Genomic DNA, 16110 nt, shown 5'->3' on the forward strand with positions numbered 1-16110 from the left:
GCTGGTGCTGCCGCAGAGACAGAGGGGGAAGGGAGCCCTGTCTCTGTATGTGCCATGCCTGCCCGCACTCCCCCCCGGCCCCGACAGAAGTCCGCAGCTGGACTGGGGTCCCTGGATACAGTGAGCTGCAGATTACCGAAGTACAGGCTCTACCTGAGGTGTCTCAACCTAATACCCCTAGAGGGGGATTAGGGAGGGTGCTGCTGTCACCATCAGGGGGCTTCTTCCTCGCCTTGACCTCAACCCAAGACCAAAAGGAATTGGGGAAGGAGGGGGGTCTCAACTTCGAGCCAGCACCCGCAGGACTGGGGATGAAGCGACATGGGGAACGGCCATCTCTACTTCAACCGGGCACCCCATAATAGGGGGCCGAGGAAGGAGCCATGCCGGGAGTCTCACAGGAGACCCGCTTTTCTTCATCTGTCATCCGGGAAAAAAACGGAGTGAAAAAAAAAAAATTCTTTCAGTGTTCCTCAATGCGACACTAAGCAAAAACTGGAGAAGGCTGACGCCGTCCAGGGGTGTATACTGCAGAGGAGGAGCCATGGTTAATCTTTTTCAGATTATGCATAGTGTCACCTCATAGTGGACAGCAGCATAACACCCATGGTTCTGTGTCCCCCAATGAGGCGACAGAGTAAAGGAGAATACTGCTATATATAATTTTAATAATGGAAGTGGTAGAATAGTAGAGACAGTAATACTGTTCACAGTAGGGTTTGTCATACTCAGCTGTAATACAGAATTTGCAATGTCTTTTATTGTACATTGTTGTAATTCAGCCACTGCTCTGTGTATAGAGAACGGCAACTGTAACCACGCTCCCGGCACTGACTGACAGACGGCTATAACCACGCTGCCGGCACTGATTGACAGACTGCTATACCCACGCTCCCGGCACTGACTGACAGACAGCTATAACCACGCTGCCGGCACTGATTGACAGACTGCTATAACTACTCTCCTGGCACTGATTGACATACTGCTATAACCACGCTCCCGGCACTGACTGGCAGACAGCTCTAACCACACTCCCGGCACTGACTGACAGACAGCTCTAACCACGCTGCCAGCACTGATTGTCAGACGGCTATAACCACGCTGCTGGCACTGACTGACAGACGGCTATAACCACGCTGCTGTCACTGACTGGCAGGCGGCTATAACCACGCTGCCGGCACTGATTGATGGACTGCTATAACCACGCTCCCGGCACTGACTGGCAGACCGCTCTAACCACGCTGCCGGCACTGATTGACAGACTGCTATAACCACGCTGCCGGTACTGACTGACAGACGGCTATAACCACACTGCCGGCACTGACTGACAGACGGCTATAACCACGCTGCCGGCACTGATTGACAGACTGCTATAACCACGCTGCAGGCACTGACTGACAGACTGATATAACCACGCTGCAGGCACTGACTGACAGACTGCTATAACCACGCTGCAGGCACTGACTGACAGACTGATATAACCACGCTGCAGGCACTGACTGACAGACGGCTATAACCACGCTGCCGGCACTGATTGACAGACTGCTATAACCACGCTCCCGGCACTGACTGACAGACTGCTATAACCACGCTGCAGGCACTGACTGACAGATGGCTATAACCACACTGCCTGAACTAACTGACAGACGGCTATATCCACGCTGCCGGCACTGATTGACAGACTGCTAAGACCACGCTCCCGTCACGGACTGACAAATGGCTAAAACCACGCTGCTGGCGCACTGACTGACAGAGAGCTCTAATGCGGATTCTGCTGTTAGTCAGTGGTGAGGGCACAGTGACTGGACCCATGCCAGCACCACCTCTGTGATTGAAATGCTACTGGGAAGAATAAAATGGCTTTTCATCTGGTAGCAGAGGTTTAAGTGACAGCATTGGACAGGTTCAGAAAGCTATTAACCTGTAAGTTAACTGCACACGTGCAGGTTAATAGCATTTTTTTCACGTGATAGGTTCCCTTTAAAGGGGCCATATGGGACAATTTTTTTGCCTGTTCTACCCGATGCTGGCTCAAAGCGTTCACTGACTGCTCCTGCCCGCTATTCTGCTGTTTCATGTCAACAGAGCATCTCTTCTTCCAGACTGCTCTGTTGACAGGACCTGACTGGCAGCGTCATGCTGATTGACAGCCAGCTCCCTGCAGTTAGGCAGTGGAGAGCCAGCTTTGAATCAGCATGACATCGGCAGTCCTGTCCAGTCGACAGAGCAGAGCGGAAAAGCAGCTGCATCTCTGTCAACGTTACATCAGCGGAAGCCACTGAATCACCGGCAGGGGCAGTCTGGGACCGCTCTGTGCCAGCAGAAATCTGCACTGGGCACTATAGGCAAGTAGTTAACTAGCTGTTAGTTCTTAAGCCCATAGTAAAAAAAAAATAATAGTACACATGTAATTATAATTGTTGTAATGTGTGGAACATATGGAAACTACAGGCAGTTTAATGGGAAGTAAAAACCTCTCTGAGTTTCTCAATCTGTGATGAGATTTCCCCTTTCAACACCAACATCCATATTCTCACAAGTTGAGCGCTACCAAAATATGTAAAGGTTGCATCTACTGTTTCGCACCAGCCATTGTAGACACCAAGATTAAGGCTAGAATTGTAGTAATCTTGAAACAACTATCCACTTTTTTTCATAAATATGGAGTTTTTAGATTGCTGTCTTTAAAGGGGTTGTCCAGGCTTTCTGTAGAATTTGTGTGGGATGCAGAATGCTGACAGTGTGTAATATACTCCCTGACAGCATTGTGCATGGTGTCCTAGGCATCACACCTAAACCCCCGTCACACACAGCGATCTCGCTAGCGAGATCGCTGCTGAGTCACAAGTTTTGTGACGCAACAGCGATCTCACCAGCGAGATTGCTGTGTGTGACACCTATCAGCAACCGGCCCTCCTGCCGGGTATCGCTGATCGTTGTGGAAAGCCCTGGACATTTTTTTGATCGCTGGTCTCCCGCTGGCCATCACGCATCGCTGCGTGTGGCAAGCGGGAGACCAGCGATCAGCGAGCTGGTAACCAAGGTAAACAGCGGGTTTCTAAGCGCCGCGGGAAACAGGGAGCCACTGAAACAGGGAGCTGGTAACCAAGGTAAACAGCGGGTTTCTAAGCGCCGAGCGGCGCTTAGAAACCCGCTGTTTACCTTGGTTACCAGCTCGCTGCACCAGCGCGCTGGTATTTAAGGTACACAGCGACGTGCGTGCTCGTCGTCGCTGGTGCTGATCGCTGGTGAAGCTGTCTGTTTGGCAGCTCACCAGCAATCATGTAGCAACACACCAGCGATCCTGACAAGTTCATATTGTTGTCGGGATCGCTGGTGAGTCGCTATGTGTGACGGGGCCCTTAGTTATGTGAGCAGCTGTCTCCTGATTCTGGAGGAGCTGCTCACTCACCGACTAGACATTTCCTGTCTGTTGGAGACTGGTTAACCTCCCCCAGCGACTGACAGACTCTCCCCCTCCTGCCTCCTGCTCCAGCCTCCCCATGCAACACACAGTGCAAGGCAGCAGGGAAATGACTCAGCTGATTTGAGGAATCAGGAAGGAAAAGGCTTCTATAGGTGAGTATAATGTGATGTGTGCATTCATCCATCCATCCATGAATCAAATCTGAGTCGCCCGCCAGGGCCGTGGGGTACTCGGAGCCAGGCCCGTTGATTTCAATGGGAGATGTCACAGTGTAGATAGAGAGGTAGTGAGGAGAGGAGAACGGTGTAGTGTTACGCACACGGATGAAGCAGGGCTGAGTGAGTTGGCGCAGGAATAAGTGGAGGACACCAGGGCATGTAGTTCCAAAGCTTTACTCACAGTCTGTTGAGCATACAGGTGCCCGCATCCGTGCCGTGTCCTCCAGGTCAGGGGCTCAGCCAACCTCCAGGCAAGATGAAGTACTCCGTTCCAACACTCCGCCAACATATATGCCTTTTCTGAACGTGTCCTTTCTAGCGCTTGTAATGAAGTACTTGTGGTTGTGTGTTAAACCCAAGTTCCTCCTTTAAGATGTTCCTTTGAACTCTACTTGTACGGCAGACAGCTGTAGCCTGCTTCGGGGACTTCTTGCTACTAAGTCCCGGCTCACTATCCAGTTGCTGTTGTGCCCCCAAGTCTTGTGTGGGACTAAAGTGGTGACAACTTCTATTCCTCCGGTGTCTGCTGCAGGACCATTAGTATCCATACAACCTCGGGGACTGGACCCCGGCCATGCGCTTAGAACTTGAGGAAGGGCCCTGCTCTGACCCTAGTCCTTAGTTCTCTTCTTCTCCTCATGTTCCGTACAAATCTTTCTTCCTTATGGAGAATCAGGCTTTCTATATCTCTTTCCAGTGCCAGCAGCTCCAGGTCACAGGAGACTGCTGCAGCACCTCCCTCCATCCATCCCACTCAGGGGATCTTCTCTCACAGACTGACCTAGTCCTAATAGTCTCCCGCTCTCTTGTGCAGACTAAGCTCCATCTACCTCCCAGCACTCTTTGTGTTCCAAGCAGGGAGCCACCAAAGGTGCTTTGCTACACTACAATGTTGCGTGGGATGCAGGTGTTGGAGTGTGGTCAGGTGTCTCCACCTTACCTGGATGGTGGGGCACCACACCTCAGGAGGAGGTGCAGCACCTCTGTGGCGACTGAACCCTCAGGGGCACCACATACCCCCATGTTAAACACATCAGGTCCGCGGGCTGCAAGTGAAACAAATAAGGAACATACAAAATTTTTAAAATGCTTAATAAACTGTTCTTAAACTAAACTTCCCAATATGGAAGGCATTGACTCTTGAACGTTGCAGAACAATTTAACAGACTATCTATAACTTAGCATATTACCTAATTTTAAGTGCTATTGGACAATAATAATTACTAAGAAGTTTACTACTAATTCAAGTACCATCATCAACACATTTTTCTTCTTCTTGTCTTTCACATTTTCCACATTTTACTGTCTCTGCTAGACCATGGGTGACAACCGCTGATGCCTGGTTCGTCACCTGCATTCAAACCTTTATTCAAATTTCACATCTTTATTAGAACATCACTATGAGGCTAAACTCTTTAGAAAACATTCACTCCTAATCAGATACCTAAACATTGCTACCAGCTAAATTCTGTAGAAAATCTGTTTTATTGCTATCAATATTTTTTTTTTAAAGACTAACAATATAGCCTATTCTTATAAAAGAAATGCTTTCACTATAAAATACTAAACATTATTTATCGAGACATTACGTGCAATCATTATTGAGTGGTATAAATGCTGGTCCAGCCAGGGTTTCTTGCAGTGTCTGTAGGATTGGAGCAGTGCTCCAGGGTTGAGGTAGTTCTTATCTAAAGAAGACTTATGTAAAACCAAGAGAGGGCATCTTAAAAGGCGCAACTACAGTATTTACAACAAAGCTTTTGGATCAGTCATTGTCCATGATCTCTCAGTTCAATAAAAACTGGTGCCAACTGGGGAAAAACACAAACAAATGAGGGCAAAATGGTGCCCATACCCTCCTGGGTAACAGTTTAAACGATTCAGTTTGTTGCAGTCATTTTTGGATGTTTCCTTATTGGGGATCTTCTCCTGGGGTAGTGGAAGCTGGTTTCCTTTGCTTCCACGGAAGACTGTCTGTTTTTCCACCTCCTGGTGGGTTTACAAATTGTTGGTATTCCTTCTCCCAAGGAGTTAGGTTGGTGGCTGCCTGTGTAAATGGGGTGGCAGCTGGTTGAACTGCTGCCTGTGGTACAGCAGGGGTGGCAACTTGTACCTGGGGGTGTTGTACCTCAGCTTCAGGTGGTATCTCTGCTACCTTGGCTTTTGGTCGGACCGTGGGTGAAACTTTTGCCTGTGGCCGCTTGTAGGGTGAAACGCGGGGATCATGAATCTCTGGAAGGGGAACCCATGATGCATAGTGACACCCATCAGCTGCTCAGACTCCTCTGCTGAGATCAGAAGATGTTGAATGGGATGCGCCTGCTCCAGCCTTGCTCTTTTTAGCAGAGCCTTCTTCCACTTCCCCATCGCAGTCAGCTTAGTGCCTTGGAATTGAGAACACAGCTCTTCCAACTGCCCCTTGCGGGGCACAGGCTGGTTTGCCGCAGTAAAACCGAAACTCAGGGGGCAACCCGATTGCAGGGGCGGCGGTCATACCTGGAGCCTCCTGGCGGTGTGGTTTCGGCTCCGGTGTGGGCATTGGACGGCAGCCGGTGGCAGCGGTGGTCACTGGAGCTGCCTGGTCAGAGGCCGGAGACGGTGGTGGAGCGGATGGTGTCTCCGGGTCCGCAGGGGCCTCCCGTGGGACCTGCGCAGCCGTGCTAGGTCCAGGCAGGAGCACAGCTTCTTCCTTCTCAGCTCCCAGGCTCTCGGGGGACTCCTGGCAGGCAGCGCTCAGCGGCGGTTGCAGCATGCAGGTGGTGACAGGCGCTGCCGATGGCAGCGCAGCAGCCGCAGGTGCTGCCTGAGGGAGAACCAGTGCATCGGTGGTGGGTACCGATGGTGAAGGTACCGTTGGTGTAGACCCTTCCTGGGCGTGCTGCAGGTTCAGAGTCCACAACGCCTCCTGCTTCAGCTGCAGATGGTGGGTCAGCTGGGCAATTTCGTCCTCCAGCTGCTGGCGGTCCATTGTGGAAGCGGGGTAGGAGCCTTCAATCAGTGCGCCGAGGAAGATCAGCTCAGCCTCCTCACGTTCTTCAGGTCTCCGTGCTTCTTCCAATATGGCGTCCTGGCATTCTCCCTCCTTCCTGGGCTCCTTTCCCGCCACAGGGCTTCGCTCCTCCTTCTGGGGGCGGCGTCTCCATCCTCTGCCTCCATACCAAGCCAGTACACGAACCCCTCTGGGGGTGGGTGGGCCATGCCGCCGTCGCATAGAAGTTCAAGCAGGGGAGGCCCAGGACAGTTCGCACTCTATTCTTAGGGCCACCCATGTTGTCACGCCCTTCTTCACTGCGCCGGCGGCCATTTTGAGAGTCCATTTTACAATCTAATATTTTGGTTCTTTTGCACATTCTCAGCAGTTTTAAGTCCAATGTAATAAATCTTCAGCACACAGGACCCGGTGGTACCGGGCTTCGTCATCCTGTTCGTGATGCCAAAATGAGTCGCCTGCCAGGGCCGTGGGGTACTCGGAGCCGGGCCCATTGATTTCAATGGGAGATGTCACAGTGGCGGTGACCCAGTCCGTGGCCCTGGGCGTCCATGTAAAAGGGGATGGTGTGAAGCGTGGCTGATTAAAGTTTATAAGTGGATGATTCGTGACGCCACCTGTGGTGTTCGGCAATGAAGATTTTAAGCCGACGCTGCAGACAGATCCTCTGGGACAGATGGTGTGGTGCAGCAATGATGTTGTGGCCCTCCACAGGTAGGGCTGTAGTCCCAGGGCAGTGTAGATAGAGAGGTAGTGAGGAGAGGAGAACGGTGTAGTTTTACGCACAGTGATAAGGCAGTGCTGAGTGGGTTGGCGCAGGAATAAGCGGAGGACACCAGGGCATGCAGTTCCAAAGCTTTACTCACAGTCTGTTGAGCATACAGGTGCCCGCATCCGTGCCGTGTCCTCCAGGTCAGGGGCTCAGCCAACCTCCAGGCAAGATGAAGTACTCCACTCCAACACTCCGCCAACATATATGCCTTTTCTGAACGTCTCCTTTCTAGCGCTTGTAATGAAGTACTTGTGATTGTGTGTTAAACCCAAGTTCCTCCTTTAAGATGTTCCTTTGAACTCTACTTGTACGGCAGACAGCTGTAGCCTGCTTCGGGGACTCCTTCTTACCAAGTCACGGCTCACTCACGTTGCTGTTGTGCCCCCAAGTCTTGTGTGGGAATAAAGTGGTGACAACTTCTATTCCTTCGGTGTCTGCTGCAGGACCATTAGTATCCATACAACCTCGGGGACCGGACCCCGGCCATGCGCTTAGAACTTGAGGAAGGGCCCTGCTCTGACCCTAGTCCTTAGTTCTCTTCTTCTCCTCACGTTCCGTACAAATCTTTCTTCCTTATGGAGAATCAGGCTTTCTATATCTCTTTCCAGTGCCAGCAGCTCCAGGTCACAGGAGACTGCTGCAGCACCTCCATCCATCCCACTCAGGGGATCTTCTCTCACAGACTGACCTAGTCCTAATAATCTCCCCTCTCTTGTGCAGACTAAGCTCCACCCACCTCCCAGCACTCTTCGTGTTCCAAGCAGGGAGCCACCAAAGGTGCTTTGCTACACTACTATGTTGTGTGGGATGCAGGTGTTGGAGTGTGGTCAGGTGTCTCCACCTTACCTGGATGGTGGGGCACCACACCTCAGGAGGAGGTGCAGCACCTCTGTGGTGACTGAACCCTCAGGGACGCCACATATCCATCTATTCCTCCATCGCTCATCCATGAATCAATCTCTCCCTCCCTCATCCATTCCTCCCTCCCTCATGCATTTCTCCCTTCCTCCCTCCCTTTCGTCCTTATCCATTCCTCTATCCCTCATCCATTTCTCCCCCTCCCTCATCCATTCCTCCCTCCCTCATCCACCCATCCCTTCTTCCCTCATTCATCCGTCTCTCATCCATCCATTCCTCCCTCATCCATCCATCCACACACAAATCCATACACACATCACTATAAACTGAGGTTCTGCAGCAGCTGAAGTGTATTATGTGGTATATATGTAGATATACACACACATCACTACAGACTCTTCACGTCATAGTACTCGTATGTCAGGAGTAATGTGGGGTCATGCGACGCCCTATCACCACTGTGGATGTTGTGTGAGGACATGTGACCCTCTATCACCACTGTGGATGTGATGCAGAGTGTAGCTATTGTACTGCATTCCACAGATGAGGCCACTGCTCTGTTATTTCCAATACTGGAGTGATGGCAGAGGTAGGTGTTGGGACAGATTACTGACAGCTAATGAGTGAGCAGTGGGCGGGCAGAGGGCGTGACTGGACACTGAGGCTGGGCGGTGCCAGCTCTGCTATGAGGTTAGATAATAAAGCACAAGGAGCTGTCATGCTTGGTAGACCCAATGGTAAACAAAGTAGGTGAAGGGTATGAAGTGAAATTCAGGAGTAGAGATGGGTGAACCTGAACAGTAAAGTTCAGTGTCCGTACAGAACACCTACTCTTCGGTCACGGACACCGAACACAGACTTCACCAGAAATTGTTACTGTTCGGGTTCAGCTGCCTGAACATCGGGTGTTTGCCGCGCTGTCTTGCACATGACAGCGCGGCAAACACCGCTTCTGATCGGCAGTGAAATCATCCACGCCGGTCAGAGAGCCACGGTTCCCACGCTGTCTTTTGACAGCTAGTAGGGATCTCACCGAGGTCACGGCAGTTCAGCCCGGCTGGGATCGCAGCATCAGTGACCGAAGGTAATCTCGATAATGTCATCACCGGTCACTGAGGCAGCGCTCGCAGCCGATCAGTCATCAGTGGTTCTCAGCCTGGACGGTCGCATCTTAGCACCATCCAGGTTGAAAACTGTTTATCCCCCAGACATGGATTACGGCGTGGGACAGAACGACGGAGAGGTGAGAGATATTGTTGTTTTTTTTAATTTAGTTTTATTACAGGAGACAAGGGATTCAGTGGAATTAGTCGTTAGGTGAATATAACTGTGTTTGTTATTTTTAAATTAAAAAGTAAAAGTGTGTTTTGTTTTATTTCTAATAAAAGAGTTTATTCTGGCTGTGTCTTTATTTACCATACCACTATAGGATTAGTAATGGATAGGTGTTTCATAGATGCCTCTCTCCTTTAGTAATCGATGGGCTTGGTGTCACCGAACAATACAAAGGTGACATCAACCCCACAAATATTAACTTCACTTGCCACTGCTACAGGGCAAGTGGGAGGAGCCAGGCAAAGTGCCAGAATTGTCGCATTTAATAGATGTGCATTTTCTGGGCGGGTGCAAGCTGCTATTTTTAGGCTGGGGGGCCAATATCCATGGCCCCTTACTAGTCTGAGAATACCAGCCCCCAGCTGTCTGCTTTAGCAAGGTTGGTTGTCAAAAATAGCGGGACCCCACGCAGTTTTTTTAAAAAATTATTTACCTCACAGGAGCCAGCTAGTGAACACTCCAATCTTCCGCTCCTGCTCTCGCTGTTATTAGCGGCAGCAGGTGTCAGATGATGGGAGCAGTAGTCCCATCAGCTGACACCAGTGACTGGAGATAAACTTTATACCTCCGGTCACAGCTGCGTGCCCGATGTTCAGGCCCCCCATTCAAGTGAATGGGGTCCAGGTTTGGGTTCAGGTACTGTTCTGGTATCCGAACCAAACTTTTTGTAACTGTTTGGCCAAACATCCAGGTGTCCGCCCATGTCTATTCAGGAGGAGCAAAAAGCAGAAACAAAAAACAAAATGTATAGGACGTTGTATATCACAATACAGCACAGATTAGCTTAACCCATTTCTGACATCAGACGTACTATCCCATCCACGGTACCCAGGCCCGTATGACCGAGGACGGGATAGTATGTATAAGTGATCAGCGGCGCTTCCGAGGGGGGGGGTGCCGCTGATCGCGGCCGGGTGTCAGCTGATTATCACAGCTGACACCCGGCACTATGTGTCAGGGGCGGTCACGGACCGCCCCCGGCACATTAACCCCTGGCACACTGCGATCAAACATGTATTAGGGAAGCATCGGCAGGGAGGGGGCTCCCTCCGTGCTTCCCTGAGACCCCCACAGCAGCGGGATGTGCTGGGCTGCTCTGGCCTCCTTCCCTGCAGGCCCCCGAATCCAATATGGCCGCGGGGGCCTTCAGGGGCCTGCAGGGAGGAGGCTTCCTCACTGCCTGCAGAGAGCAGGCAGTGAGGAAGCCTCTGCAGCGCCTGTCAGATCGCTGATCTGACAGAGTGCTGTCCAAACTGTCAGATCAGCGATCTGACAAATTACAGTAATGTCCCCCCCTGGGACAATGTAATAAAGTAAAAAAAAAGTGTAAAAATAATTTATAGGAAAAAAAAAAAAAAAAAAAAAAAAAAAATCGCTAAAAAAAAAAAAAAAAAACCCTAATTCATTTTTTGGAAATAAAAAAAAAAACAATAAAAGTGCACATATTTAGTATCGACGTGTTCGTAACGACGCACCCTATAAAACTGTCCCACGAGTTAACCACTTTAGTGAACCCCTTAAAAAATAAAAATAAAAAAAACGAAGCAAAAAACAATGCTTTATCATCATACCGCTGAATAAAAAGTGCAATAACGCGCGATCAAAAAGACGGATATACAGTAAATAACCATGGTACCGCTGAAAACGTCATCTTGTCCCGCAAAAAATGAGCTGCCATACAGCATCATCGGCGAAAAAATAAAAAAGTTATAGCTCTCAGAATAAAGCGATGCAAAAATATTTTTTATATAAAATTATTTTCATTGCATAAAAGCGCCAAAACATAAAAAAAACATAAATGAGGTATCGCTGTAATCGTACTGACCACAAGAATAAAACCGCTTTATCAATTTTACCACACGCGGAACGGTGTAAACGCACCCCCAAAAGAAATTCATGAAATGCTGGTTTTTGCTCATTCTGCATCCCAAAAATCGGAATAAAAAGCGATCAAAAAATGTCACTTGCCCGAAAATGGTACCAATAAAAACGACAACTCGTCCTGCAAAAAATAAGACCTCACATGACTCTGTGGGTCAAAATATGGAAAAATTATAGCTCTCAAAATGTGGTGATGCAAAAACTATTTTTACAATCAAAAACGTCTTTTAGCGTGTGACAGCTGCCAAACATAAAAACCCGCCATAAATAGTAAATGAAACCCCCCCTTTATCACCTCATTAGTTAGGGAAAAATAATAAAATTTAAAAAAATGTATTTATTTCCATTTTCCCATTAGGGTTAGGGCTAGGGCTGAGATTAGGGTTAGGGGTGTGTTGGGGTTAGGGTTGGAGTTAGAATTGGGGGGGGTTCCACTGTTTAGGCACATCAGGTGCTCTCCAAACGCAACATGGCATCTAATCTCAATTCCAGCTAATTCTGCGTTGAAAAAGTCAAACGGTGTTTCTTCCCTTCCAAGCTCTGCCATGTGCCCAAACAGTGGTTTACCCCCACCTATGGGGTATTGGCGTACTCAGGACAAATTGCACAATAACTTTTGGGGTCCTGCTACCCTTGGGAAAATAAAATTTGGGGGTGAAAAGATCATTTTTATGGTAAAAATATGATTTTTTTAATTGTACGGCTGTACGTTATAAACTTCTATGAAGCCCTTGGGGGTTCAAAGTTCTCACCCCACATCTAGATAAGTTCCTTGGGGGTCTAGTTTCCAAAATGGTGTCGTTTGTGGGGGTTTTCCACTGTTTTGTCACATCAGGGGCTTTCCAAACGCGACATGGTGTCCGATCTCAATTCCAGCCAAAAAAGTCAAATGGCGCTGCTTCCCTTCCGAGCTCTGCCATGCGCCCAAATAGTCGTTTACCCCCACATATGGGGTATCAGCGTACTCAGGACAAATTGCACAATAACTTTTGAGGTCATGTTACCCATGGGAAAATAAAAATTGGGGGTGAAAAGATCATTTTTGTGGAAAAAATATGATTTTTTAATTGTACGGCTATACGTTATAAACTTCTGTGAAGCCCTTGGGGGTTCAAAGTTCTCACCACATATCTAGATAAGTTCCTTGGGGGGTCTAGTTTCCAAAATGGGGTCACTTGTGGGGGGTTTCCACTGTTTTGGCACATCAGGCGCTCTCCAAACGTGACATGGCGTCCGATCTGAATTCCAGCCAATTTTGCAGTGAAAAAGTCGAATGGCGCTTGTTCCCTTCCGAGCTCTGCCATGCACCGAAACAGTGGTCCCCCCCCCACAGATATCAGCGTACTCAAGACAAATTGCACAATAACTTTTGCAGTCCAATTTCTCCTGTTTACCCTTGGTAAAATAAAAAAAAATTGGACCTGAAGTAATTTTTTTGTGAAAAAAAGTTAAATGTTCATTTTTTTTAAACATTCAAAAAATTCCTGTGAAGCACCTGAAGGGTTAATAAACTTCTTGAATGTGGTTTTGATCCCCTTGGGGGGTGCAGTTTTTAGAATGGTGTCACTTTTGGGTATTTTCTATGATATATACCCCTCAAAGTGACTTCAAATGTGATGTGGTCCCTAAAAATAAAATGATGTTGTAAAAATGAGAAATCGCTGGTCAACTTTTAACCCTTATAACTTCCTAAAGAAAAAAAAGTTTGGTTCCAAAATTGTGCCGATGTAAAGTAAACATGTGGTAAATGTTATTTATTAAGTTTTTTTGTGTGCCATATCTCTGTGATTTAAGGGTATAAAAATTCAAAGTTGAAAAATTGCGAAATTTTCAAAATTTTCGCTAAATTTCTGTGTTTTTCACAAATAAATGCAAGCTATGACAATGAAATTTTACCACTAACATGAAGTACAATATGTCTCAAGAAAACAATGTCAGAATCACCGGGATCCATGGAAGCGGTCCAGAGTTATTACCTCATAAAGGGACAGTGGTCAGAATTGTAAAAATTGGCCCGGTCATGAACGTGCAAACCAACCTCGGGGATAAAGGGGTTAAAACAACCTCTTTAAGTTGTCAGCCATTAAGCCAACAGGATGTCATTATGCAGCAAGGCTTTAGGTTTCAAATATCACTAGTTCAAAACTGGAAACTTTGGAATGAAAGGGTTATTCTCATTTTATTAAGATGTTGAGCGCTATATTCGGCTATTTATTTGCCGGTCCCTCATAGAATGAATGAAGTGGTGGCACGCATGCCCTGCCATGGCTGCATTTAGATGGGGCATTTCAGTGCTCCATTCTTGGGATCAATGGGTTCCCACCGATAAGCAAGTTATCACCTATCCTATGGATAGGTAAAGTCTAAAGATGGGAATAATCCTTATAAAAGAGATCTTTTGAGTTACCCGAGATGAGTCCTGGACTCTTTCAGAGCATTGTGAAGATTAGTCAGAGGACAGTACACATTGGAAACTTAAAAAAACGTGAATGGTTTAAGGCCCACAACTAAATGAAAGGGTCATTTTAGCCAGAATATCTTTTCTCTGTGATTGGAGCCTTTCATCAAAATAATGGCTCCCCAAATCACTACTTTAAGGTACCCACAAAGGATCAAAAAACACATAACCACCAACAATTTATTAAAATATTAATATATAATTAAATATAAACAAACATAAAAAAGACTCAAACATCTTCATAAGTCTTTACTCTACTTTTCTTATATGTTTATAAATCCCAAGAAAATTTGTACAAGTCAGTACTTTAAAGTCACCTTAAAATGGAAAATCCAAAGGTCTTGCCATAGTTCCTGGCGTTACTAAAAATGTATCACTCCTCAGAAACGCTAAAAAATGAATTTTCCAGTCTATGGATGCCAGTGACATTCTGGTAAGGTCACGTCTCATTTGACCCTAACATTGACTTTAAGCAGAACATTTCCAGTAATAGGAAAGAACAGAGTCAATGTTATCACTTTCCTTTTTCAGCAGAATGTTCCAGGTTGCGTCATGCAGGTTTTTTTTCAATTAAGACTTTATTGTGCAATCTTCCCTATTGCAGACTAGCATTTACTGACAGTAAGACACAGACAGAAACTGGACTTTGCACTTAGGGAATTATTCAGGATTTACAGCTGTTTCCTACTTTGAAGTACTTTCAGTAATTTTGCCAATGTAGTCTAGCACTAACTGGTATTAAATAGTGATGTTCAGGCTCATGTGTGTGCCTTGTGTATATCTGTGCTATTTCTGAATTGACTGCAAAATAGATTATTTTTTCACCTCTGATATAGTCTAATGCAGACTTCATTACCTATAGTGCCTCAGGATTTGCATAGTGGCACAGTATCACTACATTGCACCTTTTCTGCTTTAAGTCATATGTAATGGCAGCAGTGTTAGATCAGTGACATGGAATTGCAGTCTCCTGATTGCAGAGTTTCAATATATTGTATGAGATGCAGGTTTAGCCTGTTTCCCTTGCCTCCTGCTTGTGATAGATTGCTCACTGTCAGCTCTTACAAGCAGGAAACAGGGAAAGCAGTGTGAAGCTGCATCTCTTAGGACACACTGGAGATTTTGCACACAGCACTCTCGGGTAATATTTGGTATTGAGTATGCTATTTTTGTATGGAATCATCTACTATAAAACTGCTTACTTATATTAATCAGAAATAATATCTTCAGCTGCATGTAAGACACACAGAGAAATAAGCCTGGATCTTGGCTGAAGTGATTATGTCATTTTACCATTCACAGGAAGTCAGAGAATGTCTTCCTCTCTACACTGGAGAACATGTACTGGACTGGTGGTCAAACTGAAGATCACATGGCACAACTGCCCATTTTATAGAGGTTCACCTTGAAGACAGATGAAAACATGGATGATGAATTTTGGATAGGCTGGCCATATTAAGTGCATAACGAAAAGTATAGTGGCAGCTATGTGTACAGGCTGCCATCTGAGTATACATCTCAGCAATCAGGCTGACATCTTTGGCTATACATCCCAGCAGTCAGACCCCACCAATCATATATTTATGGCTTATGCTACAGATGTCTCTAGTGTGTCTATAAGACATTACTATATGTAAATGTGACCCTGTGCTTTTTTCTATTACAGATAAGGGGTGTGACAAGCAAGTGTCGTCTGTGGAGCATCCATAATGTCTAAATGTTACAGGTGCCTTACCTCTCTACAGACTGGAACCAAACTGCTATTTCTCGAGTTAGTGTGGCCTCTTCCCTCTCTTATCTCTTTGCAGCATTTCAGCCATCCACGAGTCAATAACCCTGCTGCAGAGATCAGACAATCCTGTATATTTATGTGATATAGTCAGCTTTTGCAAAGCAATAAACTCTATAACTTAACACTTGTGCATTATAATCACTGTACAGACCTGCGCAAATGAAATATTTTTTTTTCAAAAGGAGCCTAATGGTATTTGTAATAAATATTCAACCTCAAATATTCGAGACAAAATCTGGTATAGATCATCTGGTAAATCTAAAATTGTATGGCAGTATACTACTTACAAGGCAATTTCCTAATCGTACATTTACAATATAGAGGCATTCTTAAAGGGGTTGTTTGGTTTCCAAGATCCACTATTAAAGGGTATCTGTCAG

At 46.8% G+C, this 16110-nt stretch overlaps 1 protein-coding gene across 1 annotated transcript in view; it reads left to right on the plus strand.

Annotated features, from left to right (window-relative positions):
- The window catches only part of PPP1R1B (protein phosphatase 1 regulatory inhibitor subunit 1B), a 131510-nt gene extending 115658 nt beyond the window's left edge, over positions 1-15852 (plus strand). Inside the window, exon 7 of the mRNA XM_073572559.1 lies at positions 15605-15852. Coding sequence (XP_073428660.1) covers positions 15605-15648 — 44 coding nt within the window. The 3' untranslated portion in view covers positions 15649-15852. The remainder of the gene's footprint in view (positions 1-15604) is intronic.
- The last annotated feature ends 258 nt before the right edge of the window (positions 15853-16110 follow it).

Source organism: Dendrobates tinctorius, unplaced genomic scaffold, assembly GCF_039654945.1.
Source record: "Dendrobates tinctorius isolate UK_male_01 unplaced genomic scaffold, ASM3965494v1 ptg000032l, whole genome shotgun sequence".
Taxonomy (NCBI): domain Eukaryota; kingdom Metazoa; phylum Chordata; class Amphibia; order Anura; family Dendrobatidae; genus Dendrobates; species Dendrobates tinctorius.